The following is a 19,960-nucleotide window of genomic DNA, read 5'->3' as shown; positions in this document are numbered from 1 at the left end:
CAGGACAAGGGCCCTGGCTGACGTGCACCCATATGGCACCAGGAAGATCACAGCTCTCATTGTCTGGATGGTTGCCAAGGCTGTCCTCTGAGCCCAGAGTCTATGCGAGCCCTCTTCACTATTCTTGCTGCCCTGCAGCAGGCTCACCAATGCTTGTATTTTTGCCCCTTCTCCCCCCACCATGTCTCAAAAAGCTCCAATTTTAATGAAGTGTAATTTTGCACCCTGAATTGAAAGAAATGATCATTAAGTGTTTCTGATTGTCCAATTTATTTTTAAGAGGCACAAATCTATCTAAAAGCAACCTAATAGTTGTATTTATTTTTACACTGTGAAGTAGAAGGAGTCTTATCATTGCTGAATTGTTTAAAATTCAAAAGCTGGCCCCAGCATGCTATAGCAATGTGGGTGAATATTGGGCTGACAGCATGTGTAATCTTTACTGATTGTCTCAAGGCATTGTTGGTCCAGAGTGTACTTTTTATTTTTGTTTTGTTTTGCTTTTCTGATTGCAAAAGGAACTCTTATTCATTGCCAGAAATGTGGAAGATAATGAAAGTATAAAGCAAAAAACCAAAACTGCTCATAATTTCATTACCCAGAAATCTGTAAACAGAGGGTATTTCTTTTCTATGTTATTCATTAAACATAAATATCTTCTCTTTATAAAATTAGGATCATAGTGAACCTATAGCTTTGTTATTTTGTTATTTGTTTTGTTTTTTGTTTTTTTTTACTTAATGCTATAACATGTTCCCCCCCCCCCCATTAAAAATCATTAAAAATCAAATTTGTTGCTTGGCTGGACCATGATCTGGTTTATTCTGTTGCAGTGGGAAGAGGAGAGGAATTTTGGTGCATCGCTATTACTCCCAGGCCTAAAGCAAAAGAACTCAGTGGGGTTGAGTTCCCAGTTGTATGGCTATGCACTTCTTGGTAAGCTAAGTGATCTTTACAAATATTGTTCTTCGTGAATAGAACTGATGCAGTCTTCTACTTTGTAATAAATTTTTATTTTGATTTCAGTGTGCTAATGATTTTATTCATACAGCTTTATTCATACGATATCATGTATGATTGTATTCATATGCTACAGCTTTCATTTTTATACATAAAAATAGACCTTGGTAGCTTTACACTTACGGACTTATGCCTTAAGAGACAGTAAAGAGGCTTCTAAAACCTGTTACCACTGGTAAGGTGAAAACTAGTTTTGGTGGCTTTGGATCATATTTTGTGGTAATCAATGTGAGGAAGGGATAAAGAATGGAAAGTTCTGGCCTTCTTTTGGGAAAACCAACCAGCCAGTAAAATGTTTCCCAGTATTAACAAAGATCTTTCTGTCTCTTTTAGACCTGAAGTCCAGGAGGTAAGAAATCAAGACTTAGGGTTGAACTCGTATCCTTGGTATCGTTTTCAGGTGAGGGAAGGGAAGCTCAGACAGCACGTCTAGTAACACTTAGAGAAAGCAGAGCGGTTCATTTGGCACAGTGTGACTGTGCCAAGCAGGGGATTGGTTGCTTTACTTTCATGCCCTGACTGAATTGAAAGACAGGTCAGGAGATCGAAGCCTCAGAACCTGAGTTGTATGAAATCAGGGCAGTTAACCTCCAACCTAAGTGTGCATAAAATGTGTCCTGATTTACAGAGTTTCTTAAATGCATATTATTTCATTGTTCTTCCATTGTCTTAAGTAGACAGGCATTTCAGAAGGTACCTTCTCTTGACCATGCACTGCTTTGACTTACCTTTGTTTTATGAAAATCATCAAAGTTTTAGCAGTTTTGAAATTGATCTTCACCAACAAAATGTAGTGTGGCATTCTCGGGTGCTGATTCTAATATAGACTGATGTAGGGAGAGGAATTTAGAGTTTATCAATTGGCTATCAGACTAGCAAAAGAAATTGACCACTCTTTTTTAAAAATTGTTTTCTCGGAGCACCTGGGTGGTGCACTCGGTTAAGTGTCTGACCTCAGCTCAGGTTATAATCTTGCAGTTTGCAAGTTCAAGCCCTGCATCAGGCTCTGTGCTGACAGCTTGGAGCCTGGAGCCTGCTCTGGATTCTGTGTCTCCCTCTCTTTCTGCTCCTCCCCCACTCACACTGTCTCTTTCTCAAAAATAAATAAACATTAGAAAAATTTTAGGGGTCCCTGGGTGGCTCATTTGGTTAAGCATCCAACTTAGGCTCAGGTCATGATCTCATGATTCATGGGTTTGAGCCCCACGTAGGCTCTGTGCTGGCAGCTTAGAGCCTGGAGCCTGCTTCAGATTCTGTGTCTCCCTCTCTCTCTGCCTTTCCCCTGCTCGTGCTCTGTCTCTGTCTCTGTCTCTCAAAAATAAATAAACATTAAAAAAATTTTTTTTTAATTTTTTTAAATAAAAAATAAAATTGTTTTCTCCTTATATGCCATCTCCTTTTGCTGTTGGCTTATGTGTTTTGCCTTTGCCTTCAGGTGATCATTCGGGACTGTTATACTATGTGAATTATTCAGAGAGCTGTCAGGACTAAGAAAATGTATGTGGTCACCACTGTCTCTGCACAGAGGCCCTGGTGCTTCGGGACCGGTGGCTGTCAGATGAAAAGCTCTTTGCTCTCACTGCGTCATGTGCTGCACGGCCTCACCCGGCCCCAGTGGAAGCAGCTTTCCCAGAATGTGACTGCAGTCCAGCCCCAAGTATCTTAAAGTCTAAAATTAGCTGTCACCTGATAAGCTTTGTCTATTTCTGCCCTACTATAGCCCTCCCAATCCTCCTTCCCAGGAACGATAAGTTAAGGTGGCTTTAAGACTTGGCAGCTCAAGGTGACTTTGGCCATCCGTGCAGAGAGGGCTTCTATTCCCCAGGAACACAGAGACAGCCCCTCGCCCCCCCTGAGGCCCCTGGTGTCTGGTGTCCACGTCTGGAGCTCCACTTGTGACAGTTTGAGGAATCAAGAAAAACATTCATGTCCCAAGATCCAAGAAGGATGATGCAGACTTTATGGCTTAAGTACCGATGAAGCTCAAATAAAGGACAGTCGATGGGATGTTTTGGAGCGTTTTGAAAAATGTCAAACATTTGCTGGCAGGGAAAGTTGTCATATGTTGACAAGATTTTCACTGTAGGAGAATTGTGGGAATTCTTTTTCTGAGGAAGATTTTGTTCTTGAAACAAAAATAGTATTTCAGTTGTTTGACTCGTTTTATAAGGGTAGTTCCACTTAAAGAGACAGATATATCAACCTCTCTAAACTTCCCTCAGTCCTGTGATTCATACATCCTCATGATAATTTCCACCAGCCCAAATGCAAAAGAAAAAAAGCAAATTTGTACAGTTTCGTATTTAAAAAATGGATTTGGTGAATTTACCATATTCTTCATCATCCATCTGAAATGGCACCAGGTCACTCGCCAGGATGAAGCTCTTGGTTACATATTTGAAATGATTCTTGATTTCTAGAGCTGCCAGGTGCATATTCACTTTGCTTTCAAGTCCTCAGCCTCAAACGTAGTGGGAAGCCATGCCTGAGCCATCTTCATTGTTCTTTTTGGCCACAGGGAAGGTGGAGTTGCAGCGAGGGCTCCGGGCTGTGTACCATAACATGCCTCTGCTGTGGCAACCCGGCTACCTCAACAGAGCCCTTCAAGTGATGGAGAAGGTGGCCTCGTCCCCGGAGGACGGGAAGCTGTGTGCAGAAGCGGTACGTCCTTCGGCTCTAATTCAGTGTGCTTTAGCCGTCTCCTGTTCCCTATGAGCCAGGCTGTGAATCTGTTTTCATTTTCTTCCCCTCCCCCTCCTTTCTGTATTTCTAGTGGAATCATGTACTTCTCCAGTGGAAAGGGAATGAAAAACGGCACACATTCTCAGTGTTCCTGACCAGAAGTATTAGAGAATAAGAGTAGCGTTGACTCTCTAGCTCACTGTGTGGAGGAAAACTATCCCTGTCTCCTGAAATTTAAACTGAGTTCAGTAAAACACTGCCCACACTACCACCCTCTCCCCCAGTAAAACTCAGTGGCAACTCAAGAGAGGTTAATATTTCATCTTATTTTTTGGCCTTTCTGTACCCTTGTAGCCCTGGGAGACTGCATGGCAATTATTATCCCCCATAAAAGCCGTCAAGAGAGGAATCTGGGGGCTAGAGATGGCACAGTCTTGTTTTGCTTCTATGAAATGATTCTGTGGTGAACGCACGGTGCTGGAGGATGTGGGTCGGACGTTCCCTGCAGAGTCCTCAGGGGCTCACTCTACCTGGACTGGGCCACTGTCTCCCTATGGCCCCAGCGCATCTCTCAGTCACCTAGGGCTCTTGACACTGTGGAACCACCAGACTTAGCCCACAGGAAACGTATTATCTTAGAGCCACATGAAAGCCTCCTGCCCCACAGACAGCCAGTGTCCGCTCCTGTCCAAGCCGTTTACATCTTCAGAGGGAGGCCTAGGTGGACGTTGGTTGTTGCATTACCAGGATGTAAAAGTTAACTTTGAGCTCATTCTTTGTTTTCCCTTGATTCCAGTCACTAGGGCTCACTCCTTGGCTTCATTTTCATCATGAAGATATATGCAAGTCTGGTGCCTGTATTGACCAGATATTGATGTCTAGTGAATCATCATGTTCTTTGGTAGATATTTGTAACAGAACATCCACATTCCTAAATACATACTCATATTTAACCCTGTTGTAGTCAGTCTAGTGGGAAAAAACACAGTATTATACATAAATCCTTTGCCAGGGAAATTAGTCCTCCCAACCTAAACCAGATTTGTATTCTTTGTGATCTGTCTTAATAGGAATATGATTCGGATGTCAGCAAGAATGGGATATGTGTTAGATGTGGGTATAATGTAGTAATGGCATTAAAAGACTTGGAGTATTTCCTAGATTTTTGTTCTAATGTGACATGGTAGGATTAATTGGTATCTAAGCAGGTGCTAATGCTGACCTTGAGGTTGTAGAATGGTTAGGCCCTCGGTGGGTCAAGGGAAGGTGTGCCCCAAAGTGAATGTGGTGGGCGACAGGCCAAAAGAAAAAGAAACCCTCTGTTTTATAATTTATTTACTTTCTAAGTCACAGAGATCACCTCGTTGTGGATTTCACGTATGCCTGTCAAGTCTCTGTCAGTAGCTTATGAGGGTTGTGCAGCTCCCTAATTTACAGAAACCTCGCGAGCCACAGTCTTTCTGTGAAGGAAGTGCTTGGCCTGGATTCAGAGGCTCTCTTGCGCACATTCACAATGGTCCTCTGTTGGTTGCGCTCTGTGGCAGTTTTTCTCTCCTTCTCCCACTTCCAAACTGGTTGGGGAAGAACGACCTGGAAAAGGGATTACTTTGAGTACCCATTGAACATAATTTTTGGATTCCTGCCCAGTTGACTAAAGGTGAAATCAAATGCCATTGTGCTGACTCATATACAAAGAATTCTGAGCTTGCTGATCTGTACCATTTGTTTTGTACTAAGTTGTCCATGCCATCTGACAGGGTGTTTCTCATGTAAAATCATATAACCGTGTCTATTTCCTATAATTTTATAAGAGAAAGAGTTCACTAGTCTTCAGATCCCAGCTGTTCCTTCCTATCCCTTCCCTACCCTCTCTTAACAGCGTGTTTTCAGGGTGCTTCACAGGATGCTTAGTCCCTGCCCCTTTGTCCTCTCCACAGCTGGATGTGCTAGACAGAGCGCTGAAGGCTGTGACTGCTCCAGCCTGTGGGTCTTCAGAGGCACAGCCCCAAGAAGAAGACAGCCAGGGCTCAGAAGAACTGGTGGAGCAGTTGGACGTGGAGGAAACTGAACAGTCCAAGCTTCCCCAATACCTGGAACGATTTAAGGTGCGTCGTAGCAGAATTGCAGAATTGAACCCCTCTAAGCTGTGCATTATGCGTGCTTCTTTTCTGTCGTGATAGGCAGCCCTTTCATGCATCAGTGTCCCACACAAAGGCATGAAAACTGACATCAAAAATCATGCTTCAAATAGGAAGTGGTCTTAAAAGTAATAAATGGAATTTTTATGCTCCTTTTTGTACGTGAGCTAATCAGTCACAGTTTTGTCACTGGGGCAGCATGTCATTACCCACTCATCCCTGACATGTGCCTGATGCATGGGTAATAGCTTGCCGCCTCAGAGCAGTCACCTGACTCCATCCCCAGCTGGAAAGGATCTGGTCATTTCTCTATATTGCGCTAATGTGCTCGATAACCCAAAAACCAAAGTAGAAATAAAAAGCCAAATTTGAGTACGATGGAGATCAGATGCCGGTATCTTCTGTTGCTTGGCTTTGAGTTGTGCACTCAGGCCCTGAGAAGACTTACTTGGACTGCATGGAAGAGGTGAACAAGTTTCCATCGTGTCTTTTCAGAACAGATCTGAGCGCTCAAGCTGCCATTGGTACCTTTCGACTGTATGTCCCCAAATCCTCTGTGATCAGAGTCAGGGAAGAAGAGCTATGTTCAGAGGTTAACCCCTTGGCCTCTTCCTTGCTTTGTTTTTAATATATTTAGTGCAAAGAGAAAAATATGCTGTCTACAGGAGAATTCTTTGCATGAAACAGAAAACCTTCCCATCCATGTCAGCTGACCTGTTGTGTCATTTTGAGACAGACAGGTATCATTTTGCCTGATTATTTTTTTTTTTTTTAATTTTTTTTTCAACGTTTTTTATTTATTTTTGGGACAGAGAGAGACAGAGCATGAACGGGGGAGGGGCAGAGAGAGAGGGAGACACAGAATCGGAAACAGGCTCCAGGCCCCGAGCCATCAGCCCAGAGCCTGACGCAGGGCTCGAACTCATGGACCGCGAGATCGTGACCTGGCTGAAGTCGGACGCTTAACCGACTGCGCCACCCAGGCGCCCCTCATTTTGCCTGATTATTACACTTAGATCTGTTCAGTAATTATATTGAACCAGCTATGGGATACCTATTTCCCCGTGTTATAGGGAGGACTCCACTGTACCCGTAGCAGCTGTTTCTCCTGGTACTTCTGTAAAGTCATCGTTCAATGTCCCTCTTTTATAATTTGAAAACTAAGAAAGAAAGGTTAATATTAGGTACACAGAGAATTGGCAGCTAAGTTACGAATTTACATACCTGTTCGTTTCTCTTAACTTTGCAGATTTAAAAAGGCTGAAGAACAAACAAAAAATCATCCATAGTTTAGCCTCATAGTTTATCATCTACCATATTCATATTGACCAAGGCTGCCACAACACTCCTCAAGATGACCACCTCTTTCTCTTGTTTCTTATATTTAATCTCAAGAGAGTAGAAATCTGTGCTGCATTAAATTCTTAGTCCTCATTCTTCGACAGATGCATTTTTTTGAAAATCAAAACAAAAAGAGACAAATATTTATTGGCTGCTAGCCGTGTATTAGGCACCAGTGCATTTCATTTATCTTCCCTGTGGCTCTGCGGGTCGGTGCTGCTTTTCCTACGTTAACATGACACCAGGCTGAGAGAAACTTGCCCATAAGTGACTGATGGGGGATTTGAACAGAAGTTTGCTGGCTCAGATTTGAGTTGTCCTTCTGGTGTCCCAAGGTGTCTCCTTGGCCTCAAGCCACATGGAAAGTGATACCAGAACGAAATAATTTTCATTGTACATTTCCTTTTCTTCCTATTGCCTGATTTTTATAGTCTCAGGTAATTTGTTTGGGGTCCATTTTTATAGGCTTGACCCATCACACTAGGCCTGTAGCCACGGCTTGACACATGGATTCTGCCCACCTTCCTCCCCTTATTGGAGCAGGCCTCATCACCTAAGCCAGTGAATGGCATTTGTCTTTGGAACGTGGGGAGGTGTGGTTTAAGCTAGAGCTGGGGCCATTAGTGACTCTCTCTTGATGATCTACATCCTGAAGCACTTAAGTGTATTAGTGTTTTTAGTACTTCACTTCTCCAGGAATATAATACCGACCAAACCAAGATGCCATTTCAGATGGAGCTGTGAGCAGTCAGTTTGTAAAGGCTGACCTGCAATGGAACACAGCAGGTGGAAGCTTATAATAGTGCAAGGACTCCTGGGAGCTGTTTAGCATGCCATTAGTAAAAAAAAAAAAAAATTCCTTGCACCGGTTTCCATCTGTTGAAGGGAATGCTGGTAGACAAGCATTTATCTCACTTATTCAGAAGGAAAAGATACAGACCGGCTAGCTCCAGTTTATCAGCTGCTTCTGCCATTTTGTGTGCATCTTAAGAGTTCTTTGCTCTGGGAGTTGGCTGCTTGGTTCGGTGTAAGTCAGAGTGGAAATGTAGATTTGTTATACTCGTGCTGTCTTTGTGGTTTAAAACAAGAAATTACATACAGAAACACAGCATATGGAGTTCCATTTACCGTTTGTGAGTGAAGGGAGAGAGAGCACATGTGGTGCATCTTAGCAAAATTGCTGGACTGAAAAAAAAAAAAAAGCAAATGCTAACAGTGCCTAGATGAAAGGCAGCATGACACGTTCCCAGCAAAGTGCCTTTGCCTGTAAGCAGAATGTGGACATTTTGCAAGTGATTTAATCTCTTTTCCTCTTTGTATTCTCCCACCTGCACCCTCCTCCCTCACCCCATCCCCTCTTTTTTTCTTTGCTTCCAACAGGACTTACATTCTAAGCTTGAGGCTTTGGGCAAAGTTGAATCAGAAAGTCCTTTGACTCTGACCATCCAGCTCGTCAAGGAACAGCTCCCCACCTTTGAAGCAGAGGATATCGCAACCTATGAGCAGAAGCTGCAGCAATGGCATCTGGAACGGGTACACTTGATTCAGAGGGAACAGGAGCAGAGGGAGAAGGCAAAGCAGGAGCATGAGGCCCGGAGGGCAGCAAAGGCATCTGCCTAACAGGCCCTCAGGCCCTCAGGCCCCACAGAGGAACTTCACTAGGCCCTGTCCTAGGATTCTTGCTGACCATGATGGCAGCCTCAGCTTCCTCTGCCTGTCGTCTCCTTTTCCTCAAGCAGGCTGCTTGTGACAGAAAGCCACAGTGTTCAACATATTAAGGCACTGTGACTTCCCATCAGATGCCTAGGAGGGCTGCTGAGCTCTGAGTGGCAGGTGATCAGACTGAAGCCCCAGCTAAACACCTTAAAAAGGTGCTATCAAGGCTTATGGTGGGGTTTCCGGGGTCAGGGATCAGTGTTGAACGTTGAAAGTCCCTGATACATAGCAGTGGTGGAGGGAGAGGCCGTGTTTGAAAGCCTGGTCTTGAGCACAGGCTTCTGAGTGGCCTCTCTCCCCAGCAGGCAAACTGCACGTCCTGAGGCCTCCTCCCCCTCAGTGTCCTCCCAGCCTGAGCTGGGTGTGGGACGCCCACACATCTCACTTTCTCCCTCCCCCATGTCTCTGCTCTGCAGACCTAAACTGGGAAGAAGTTGAGGACAGGAATGAACATGACACCATGAACCCACTGGCTTTCAAATTGTAGGCACCCACAGTAACATTTTTAGAATGGAAACGTTTTTGAGGAGAAAGATAACTCTAGCTCTGAACCCTCCTGAGCTTGGCTTCTCCATCACATTGGGGTAACTTCTTTCCAAAGCATTGTCTCAGCTCCTTCCTCGAGGAGGTAAAGTGAGCCTTTTGTGTCCACGCATGCACACATGTGCAACTTGTGAACACACATTGCAGTTGGAGAAATAGGAGAAAACGAGAGGTAGGATGGGGTTTGTAGTGCATAGGCGACATTAACTGTGAACCTCCCAGGGAGTGGAAATTCCTTCCTGAAGTTTCTCTGTGAAAGGGGTCAGGGGCAGCTCCTGCTTGCTGTATACATTTGCCTGTAAGTACAGTGGTATACTTTTATTCAAGGTCGTGCTCTTTTAATCAAGAACCTGTGGAAATAAATGTTCTGGGATTATTTTGGTATATTCTTTATCTTTGTGGGAAGGGAGGGAGAGAGGAAGTCACACCATCAGCATGGTGATTCTGATTGTGAACAACAAATTTTTAACCTTTCGTCTCCATCAGACTTTGCACCACACCCGTTAACATTTTTTGAGAGCTAACTGTGCCGACACCTCAGGCAGCCCTGTGACGGAGGCCAGAGCAATCCCATTCTTGAATGAGGAAACTGGCTGGCACTGCTGCTCACCCTGCGTGTTATGTCCATCCATACCTGCAGGCCACATCCAACGCAGGGTCTTGTGGGTGGGCAAAGCTGAGTCGTACCTAGGTAGAAGGTCATGACCAAAAGTCACTTGTGACATTTTAGTTGATCAGGGGCTGGGCTTTTTCAGCCACTCCCTTACCATATCCAAAGGAAGGTTCAAGATAAATCAGAAGGCCCCTTTGCTCAGTAAATTACTGACCATCACGGCCTGAAGCATGTTGTTAATACTTCAGCTCATAATTTGGCCTTCTCTTTCCTCCCCATCTGTCCCTGTCGCACTTGATTTCCAGTATTACCAGAGTGGGGAGCATGAAAACTGCTGAGCAGCAGCGAAATGCCCTACTCTCCTCTCCAGCTGTGTTGTCTTGGCACCAGCCTTTGCATTTTGTTTTCATACCTCGTAGCTGGCCGTGGATATCAGATACATGCGTGGTATTTTTGTTGTAGGTTTTACATGCAGTCAAAGGCCCCCAAAATTTGTTTATTAAAGTCATTTTTTCACTGTGAATCAAATAGCATCTAGTGAGTAGATGCTGCTAAACATCGTACGATGCAATAGGACAGCCCCCATGGCAGAGAAGTATCTGGTCCAAAATGTCAGTAGTGCCCTGAGGTCAGAAGCCATGGCCTAGGGTGTGTGAGCAGGGCATCCACGGGCACGTGTGTACAAATGGCTCATTTACAAATGGCATTTCTCAAGCTAAAAAAATAATTAACATATCTAATTATTTTAATATTTAATAAAATAATGGTTTCTTATCTAAATGAGTATAAAATATGCAGTAATATAGGGTGGGCCATTATTCTTCCTAAACAGAGTCTATTATGGAAAAGAGTAAATGATGATTTATATGATTTTGCTGTATGGCAATATATAACTGGGGATCTGCAGTGATGTGGCCTATGAGTCAATGGGACTCAATACCATTGCACCCAGTAACCTTGCTGGGAGTGCGTGGTGAGGAAGGGATGAAGTTTGAAATGGGCTCAGAGAGCTTTGGCTATAGTGAATCATAAAAGCAGAAAATGTGGTGTGATGGTATTTTCATTAAATGGTAATTAATCTTCAGAGCTGAGTTTTTCAAACGCTGACAATGATAAATTTTTTACTTACTTTACTTACTAAAATCTTACCTTAGAAAGTGGGGAATGCTTTTCAACATCATTATGCCAGGGAAATTGCCTTTTATTCTAAGTAACAGCTTCTTAGCTTGAAAATAACCTTTCCTTCCCCGCATTGAGTGGGCCTTTTTGCTGACATTACACACTGCCATGAGGATGCTATTATGGTATGGTGTCAAGGAAGTCCAAAAAAGATAGTAGCAATGCCCCTGAGATTGTGGCGGTTACCACTGGGATCTTTGTTTAATACTCTTAGGCTGTTTACTCTTAGGCTGTGTTTATTATATATGAAGGTTAGGGATTCCAGATCTGAGCTGGACATGTTCAGAAAACAAAGTTTATTCTTTTAAGAAGCATCTGAAAATAAATTCCATATTAGGATTTAAATGCTAGATCAAGGACTACAGGGAAGATTTATAAAGGATTTCTAAGAAGTACATTCTCTGATGGACCCAGTGGTAAGAGAATGTCACCTGCTTTTTTGGTTTCCACGATGTTTCATCTCTGCAGAGTGCAAAATTCTAATCTTTAAAATACCCTCCCTGGTTAATATGCCTAAAATAGTATGTGGAGTAAAACCAATGCCCATTAAAATCTTCCTCCAATAACCGTATGCTGGGCCGCTTTAGGATGTCTGTTTCCTAGGCTCTGGCTTATTGTTGCACCCATCTTGACTACAAAAATTACATTCAACAACTCCTCTTTGTGAATGCCCCTTTCTACCTAATTTAATTCCACCTACTTACAACAGCCTAGCAGGGCAGGGATTATTACCCTCATTTTGCAGAGGAGAAAACTGAGGCTCATATGACTTGCCCAGGCCCACACAACTAGTAAGCGGGTTCACAGCACTTGGACCAAAATTTGTCCGATTCCAAACCCACTTTCCAACAATCACACCATATAACCACTGTGCCAGTCTGAGACTAAGTACATTCATTCATTCAACAAATATTTATTGAATACCTATTATGTGTCGGGCAGTATTAAAATAGTCACTGAGGATACAGCAAGGAACAAAGTAGACCAAGATCCCTTCCTTCATGGCACATACGTTCTATGGAAGGCAACAGTTAATTCATAAGTACATAATAATGTCATGTGGTAATACGTGGCAGAGAGACAAAGCAAGGAAAGGAAGAGAACACTGGGTAGGGAAGGCCTTCCTGAGAAGATGACTGTTGAAGAAAGATCCATGGGGGTGAGGGTGAGAATCACGATGTTACCTGTGGAAAGGCGCAGCAGACAGAGGAACCAGAGCCCAGAAGGAAGCCCGCCTAGAGTGCCAGACAACTGGCAAGGAGGTCGGTGTGGCTGGGGTGGAAAGTGTAAGGTGGACAGGAGCTGGAGAAGAGGCCAGAGAGATGGGTAAGGGAAGGGACAGATGCTATAAGTCTTCCTGGCCCATTAGGAAGGGTGCTGGCCTTCATTCTGAGATGACTCATCTGAAGGATCCAGTGGTATGCTCTGATGTAACATTTTCAGAGGGTTTGCTGGTCTAGCTGCTTTGTGGTGAGTGAACGCGGAGACGGGAGGATCAGCTAGGAGGCTACTGCAGTAATCCAGGAGATAAATGGCAGGCTTAGACAAAGGTAGTTACAGTAATGTGAGGAGAAGGGGTAGGACTGGGTGAATTTGGAAAGTAGAATCCACAGACTCGCCTGAGATTTTTTATCTGAGCAACGTGGAGTAATGTCTTTGCCATTTCCTGAGGTAGAAAAGCCTAGGGAGAGAAGGAGTTTGGGGAAATTAGGGATTTGTTTGGGGGCATGTTAAATTTGATTTGGGTTATTTTAAATGTCCTTATTGGCCATTCACACGGGGCTCTTAATTGACAGATGGATATGAGTTTGGAGACCAGAGAAGAGGTACAAACTGGAGATACAAACTGTAAAAGTCATCAGCTTACATGTGGCATTCAAATCCATGAGACTGCATTACAGTAACATGCAGTTTGGGTTTGACTGAGGAGAGTCTGAGCCACGGAGCTGTGCCTGTTTTTTATGGTGAGATCACCCCAGGAAGCAGGCTTCATTATGATGCTGCATCATCTGTGAAAACACTGCCAGGTACCCCGCCCCCCCCCCCCAAGAAATACCCAGAACTGCTCATATTAAAGGAACCTGGGGTGACCAAAAGCCAGTCTGCATATATGACTCCAATAGATTTTCAAGATGCACAGGATAAGATCAAAGAGGAAATGGTGATCTGGGATTATGCAAGAGTCCAAGAAATCAAGAGTGAGGAGTTTATTGAAAGATCATTGTAGGGACACAGAGAAACATTTAGAATTTGCACTATAATTATAAAGAGAGAGAAGGTGGAGTCAGTACCTTACCAGAGACCTTTGCTGATTTGCCTGGAAGACCAGAAGAAAACTGAAGGAAGCTACTACGTCCAATGTCTAGAAAAGGACCAGCTGGAAGGGCATTAACTTTCTCCATCCCTGCTGTGCCTGGGTCTGGAGAGAGTGGGATATAAACACACAGAGAGTGTTGGGGAGTGTGAACAACGGTTGGGGGGTTCCCTGGGACTGCCACCTTCCTGAGACGCAGGACTTGAAGTGCCCGAACTAGGGCAGACCTGGGCTAACCCACATGGTCCCGCACCCTAGGATCTGGCCAGACACTTCCTGGAACTGAATAGTTGGGCAGTGGAATAGAAAATAACTATGTTTAGTATGACCGATGTAATTAAAACCTCTTGATGATGATTTTCCATCCTGAGTTCTCACCTGCTTAACCCTTGAATTTCTGAAGGCATTTCCGAGTTCCTTCTGCCAAACAGCAACTTCTAATGGGGCCAGTCAGTGAAGTCCCATAGTTTTTTGGAGACACAATATTAAGGTCAAAAGGAGTGTATGTAACAAAGGGACGTCGTTATGACTCAGGACAGGATGCTATAGCCTTTTGAGTCCAAAGGATCATCTCTGAAGACAGGACCGTGTCCTGGAGATCTCTACTGAGCATTCGTGGGCATATTTTCTCCAGCCACATGGAGGGAATGGAGATGCCAAGGCCTCCTACTCTATACTCTGCCGATGTGAGCTGAGTGAGCTGCCCAACATAACTACTCCTGCTCCTTTGTGTGAGCTGTTGACTCTGTCTAGAATGTGCTGTCAGATGCACACACACCCATGCACGCACACTCCAGGTCTCAGCTTAGACATCACTTCTGGTGCTCCTATGTCACCAAGGCGCACCCTTGAATTTCAGAAGCCTGTCACTCCAGTCAGTTTAGGGCAGCACTTACGTTTATCCCCACAGTATTACCCACCACTGGGTAGAGTGAAGGTACAATGATCATTTGAATGACTAAGAGGAATTCCTTCTTTTTTCAGATACCCTTTGTTATTTATAATCACATTTCCTAAACAGCTTTTAGTTCTTGGGTGTCAGTCAAATCCACAGAGTATTATGTTAGTTATATAAGCCTATTCTGTAACTGAACAAGAAAGCAAGAGAGAGATAAGGTATTGGATGTAATTACTGAATATGATGGCTTTGTAGAGCCCCAGAAAGTCAGTCTCGGGAGGGATTTATCCAGTTTGACCATCCTGTCAAATCCTCTCATTTTACAGGTAAGTAAAGGAACTTGACAGATAAAGTGACTGAGGTCAGGCCGCTGTTTGTGGCAGAGTTAAGATCAAAACCTGCTTTTTGCTTTGTATAGGAAGCCCTCCCAATAACCCCTTCATCTACACTGGTCTATTTACTTGTTCTTCTTAAGCAGTAATGGTAATTATCTTTTTCCTTCACCTCCCACTTTCTGTCCTTAGGCCCCAACATTCTCTAGGGGTTGGTTAGAAAAGGGAACGATGTTAGCAGTTACTGAAATGGTAGCAAGGCCCTCTCTGCAATTGGCCAAAAGCCAGGGACCGCTGAAAAGACAGTCAGCCCTCATGAATGAATGTGTCCCCCCCCCCCCCCCCCCCCCCCCCCCCACTGTGGGTGGCAAATCCCAACTGATGAGCCCGACTCAGGACACAAAAGACAGCACAGCACACACACGAACTTTTGCCACTTTTGTATTTTATTGTGGAACTGAGTTTTTTTTTTCTTTTACATCAAATATCCTCAATGGAAGAGGGGATATTGCACACAAATATCATAAAAGCACTACATATTACTTTCACTGAAAACTAATTTTCTACATTAGATATGACTGGATAGGATAGAAGTGATGCAGGATTATAAGACATAATACCATACACAGCTGCAGACTGACACAAACACCATTCAGAACAAGAGAGAGGAGTGGAGGTGCTTCTCAGCCAGGCTCAAGACTTTCCGGGGCCGGAAAGAGGGCTGCGTACAGCGTGGGTAAGCAGGACTCTGAACGGCCGCTGCATGGTGTTCTTGAAAGGGCAGCCCAGTCTTGATGCCTCATCTTGATGGCTCCCATTTGGGGAGCTCCAAACGAGTGCAGAGAAGCTACTTATTTTTTTCCCTTCCTTTTCAGTTTTTGATGCTGCCTTTTAAATTAATAAAGTCAGATTCTTAAAATAGTAAATAGTTTGAATACCAGGTGAATAACCTAATTGCTTTCAAAGAAATGCTCGTCCCTAGGCTGCTTTTGGTGTGTTGTTCAGTTGGTTAGAAGATAAAAGCTTACAGTTCCTTTCAAATGGAAACAAATCTTCTAAATCTGAAGCACACAAAAAATAAAAAAATAAAATTAAAAAAAAAAACAGAAGAAACAATTTATTAATCTAACTCACAATATCATTACCGAGCAAGAACCTCCTGTGACAGGTGACTAAAGAGGCAAGAAAAGCAATTTCAGAATTATAGAGCAGCTCCTGAGAGCTGAAATTTGGTAACAGAAAATGGAAGGTGGTAGAATTTTCATTAGCAAATGACTGAATCTTATTAAATGAGTATTGAAAAGCTCCTAAACTGCATAAGCTATTGGAGACATTTAAAACATTCATATACACTGGGGAAACCATTCACTAGGATATGTAAGGTTTAAAAAAAAATTTTTTTTTTTTTTAACTTCATGGAAAATGGCATTGGGGGGGGGGAGGGTCAGTCATTGTATCCAGTCCCACCACAAGACTGAGAAAGCATGCATGGGGATTGGGTTTTGAGAAAGGGGATAGAATTCATTAAAATTGGAAGTGGAGGATCATCTCTAACATTTAGTCTCTGTAGAATTTTGCTTAAGAATACTACCAAAAAGTTCATGATCATGAGTGTCCTCTTGATGGAGTCTCATCATTTAAACAGAGTGTAAATTCCTTTCACGCAAATATTCAATCTGTACAATTGGATTAAAGAATCAGTATGAATAAAGCTCCTAGAAGTCTGTGCCAATCCTTAGCTCTCACCATGAATGTACATGGTACATTGTGATGGGTGTTACTAAACTAATTGTGTATTTATGGAACTAGCAAAATTAGGTTAGTCACACAGGTAGGAAAGGTGTCTGGAAAGACAGGAGCAAACCTGCAATGCACTTATTGATTTTCCTGGTACACTCAAGCTCTGTGGTCATCACCGAGAACAATGGATAGAAAAAGGTACTGATATATTTCATAGGAAAAAGAGCCAGCTGACCAGTGCCAGCTTTTGTATATTTTTCCCATTAACTCCCATAGCAAAAAAAAAAAAAAAAAGAAAAAAAATAAAGAAGAGTAAGATAGAATGCTTATTATAGAGGATCGGCTATAAATGTTTGTATTTTTTTAAAAAGCAAAATAATGCACCTGTTAAATAACTTTAATTTGGGAAGTCAGAAAAGAATTCCCTCTTCTATCAAAGAAAAATCAACCAGCGGTCTGGATTTGGCAAGAAGGCCGGAAATCAGTTTTTCTTCCCATGTATTACATGGATCCAACTGACTCAATAACTAATTATTAAATAACTACTATCATGAGTATCTTAGGTTGTCTCATAAAATAAGTTTGAAGTAAAGTTTATACTCAATCCATTTTTTTTACAATGAGTTTTCCATTTTGTGTTAAGTTTTTGTACCCTTTATCAATGTGTTGTTCTTAAGGACTTGAAAGAACTGGGGTAATAAATAAAAGCTGCATTTCTAGAGAAGCCTAAAAAAAATAGAATATTAATTTTAAAAAAATTAAAACATTTGAAAAATGTAATTCACAGCATTAAGTAGACTGCATAGGTCCTCAGTGAAGGGACCCTGAAGAAGCATTGTTTAAACCCTCATAGTAGTTAGCAGTGCAAAACATACACTTATCAGACAAAAATAAACTAAAATGTTAATTTTGAAATAAATAACTAACATAGAAAATAAAATGAGGTCATTGTTCACTACTCCATAGATCTTAAGAGTCTGCAGGAAACACAACGTGACAGAGCACAGCACAGTTGTCACTGAGAAGTTTGCCACATCTGAACACTGGGTGCATTGATCTGCAACTTGAAACTTGACGTCAGTTTTAATCATGATCTGGCTTCCAGGTTCATAGTTCAATGACGGCAATGATGGAAATGATCTCTGAACTCTACGTGATGAATCGTAGGAGATGGGAATTCATTTGCTTTCAATGAATTATTTCTTTTACATTTTTTCCAGAAAAGGAAATCCCAAAGCAAGTTTTTGCTAGGGTTCTTTGATCTTGTCTTGGCTCTTCTACCTCATGGTTAAAGATCTTGAAAGAAGTATGTAGAATACCACTGGGTGATGTAAAGGCCTAGAAAAGTAGCCAGCCTACCATGCTATTCTCCCCCACTCTCAAATAACACATATTCAGATTTTTATGTTATGGGAATCAAGGGGTGGGAGGTATCACTATTCCTGATAGTTATGGGTTTTAATAAATATTACTGCAATATCAGACTTCAATCTCACCAGAACTTCAAAAAACATTTTTCATTGTTTGTCTTATGAAAGACTTAAAAAAAAAAAAAAGACTGTCACTTGAAATTTTCTTTGCATTTTCCTGTAAATGAAAACACCTGTTAAAAAGTTCATCTATGAAAAGTTCTCACATATCTAAAAAAAAAAATTCTGTACACTTGTTCCCATAATTATGCTGAAATTAATGGAAAACTAAACAAAAACAAAAAGCCAACGTAAGACAAAGGAAGGTAAATACTGTACACTTGCCGAGAACCTCTTCCACCATAAGACTCGCTGTTTTCCCAGTTCTGATCATAGAAGCCATTTCAGTCTTGGAACTTGCAGTAGTAAAGAAGCTATGAAAGGCTCAACTTGTTTGGCTGAGGGCCACAGGTACACTGAGGTGGAGGTCAACACACGTGACTCAGCATCAAACCACTGCACCAATCAGATCAGCTTCTAGGGCCCCCACACGCGCACACGCTTGCTCCTTTAACTGGAGTATCTATAATCCTACACGGATGTTTTATAAACTTGCGGTCTCACATTAAAAAATTAAGTGCATCAAGTATCTTTGTACATTCAAGTCACTTTCTAAGGCAAATTGTCTACCGTATGTACTCCCAACCGCTTTGGTATTTGCTTATTAATTGGGGTGGACTTGGGTGTTTCTGCATGCAGGTTCATCGACTCAGAGTGGACTAACCGGGTGGACAAATGCTGGGAGCATGCCTTAGATCAATCTACTCGTGTGTCTGAAGAGTCTGAGAGTTCTGAATGGGGTTCAAATCACTCGCACATCCAGTCTACATGCACTACATTATGTCAGTGTGCAGCCTTCAAACTGAAGGAGCTTAATTAAGGCGTGAAAATCTCACATGCCCTCATAACGAGTTTTGTTCTTTTTGTTTCCTTCCAGCTAACCTGTTTTGGAAAATTAAGACCTTTTTGATGACTCAGACTGACACAAGTTGAGAATGTTTAGTATGTAGACTACAGAATACAGACTGCCTGAGAAAATGCAGACCTAAGCGTTGGTTATTTTCTCCTCCTTACCCCACCTTGCTCTCTCTCTTTCTCTCTGGGTATCTCACCCGCACTCTACCATTCCGTCTCCTTCTCCTGCATTCTTTTTCTTTCTCATCCTCTCTCTCTCCTGTGTTCTCTCTCATTGTGCGCGCGCGCTCTTTCTTTCTCTCGCTCTCTCTCTCGCTCTCGCTCTCTCTAAGACAAATGCCTCTACCTAGCAGAAGTCAGTTGGGTTTGCTAGTGCATGGTTTCCAAATGTTTAGCAGAGATGAACTGGGGTAGGTAATTTTGCAGTAACTTGAACCCTACTGTGGGAATACTGTTACTTCCCTTAGCAATCAGCAAAAACTAAGAAATATTAGTGACTTGCATCACCGTGACACAGTATAGCGTTTGGCAGGTAACAGTTCGGTGACTTATTTAGATGAATTGACGTTTTAGAAAAGGTGGTTTCAAATTGAAGAATTTCTGGAAACAAAGTTCAAATCCTGTGGTGTGGCTGGCCTTGGCTTTTACAGTTCAATCTTGCATGCAGGGAAGGATTCATCTTGCATAACCACTGTGCTGCTGCTGGCTAAAACCATGATGTTGAGGTCTTGTTGTTTCTCATGGGTCTCTTGGTACCATTCCCTCATCACTTCTGAGTCATGGGTAGGGATCAGGGTTACCTGCAGGGAGAGAGAAAAATACCTGTTTAAGGGCAGAGCCAGAAATGAGATGAAAAAGTAAGACAATAATAAGGTATTAGACCATTAAAAGAAAAAGGGAAGAAAGGAAAATTTTCTGTTTTTCCCCAGACATACAAAGGACTTTTCAAGTTACATTTTCCAGGAATCAAAATAAAGCTGCAAAAAATGAAGTTTTTCTGGGAGAGATGAAGACTAGAACCAAAAGCAACTCAGGACTAGTCAATTAGTTCATCTTTACT

General features: G+C 42.5%; 2 protein-coding genes across 4 annotated transcripts in view; one reads left to right on the top strand and one right to left on the bottom strand.

Annotated features, from left to right (window-relative positions):
• Nucleotides 1-10,833, top strand: part of MRPS27 (mitochondrial ribosomal protein S27) — a 130,092-nt gene extending 119,259 nt beyond the window's left edge. For all 3 annotated transcript variants that reach the window (XM_049649608.1, XM_049649609.1, XM_049649607.1), the window contains 4 exons: nt 834-936; nt 3,539-3,681; nt 5,640-5,807; nt 8,562-10,833. In XM_049649608.1, the coding sequence (XP_049505565.1) occupies nt 834-936; nt 3,539-3,681; nt 5,640-5,807; nt 8,562-8,801 (654 nt within the window). In that variant the 3' untranslated portion in view covers nt 8,802-10,833. The remainder of the gene's footprint in view (nt 1-833; nt 937-3,538; nt 3,682-5,639; nt 5,808-8,561) is intronic.
• A 4,368-nt stretch (nt 10,834-15,201) lies between these two features.
• The window catches only part of MAP1B (microtubule associated protein 1B), a 100,651-nt gene continuing 95,892 nt past the window's right edge, over nt 15,202-19,960 (bottom strand). The window contains exon 7 of the mRNA XM_049649606.1: nt 15,202-19,700. Coding sequence (XP_049505563.1) covers nt 19,545-19,700 — 156 coding nt within the window. The 3' untranslated portion in view covers nt 15,202-19,544. The remainder of the gene's footprint in view (nt 19,701-19,960) is intronic.

Source organism: Panthera uncia, assembly GCF_023721935.1.
Source record: "Panthera uncia isolate 11264 chromosome A1 unlocalized genomic scaffold, Puncia_PCG_1.0 HiC_scaffold_17, whole genome shotgun sequence".
Taxonomy (NCBI): Eukaryota; Metazoa; Chordata; class Mammalia; order Carnivora; family Felidae; genus Panthera; species Panthera uncia.
Note: the sequence above shows the minus strand (reverse complement) of the source record. Positions and strands in the feature narration are given on the sequence as shown.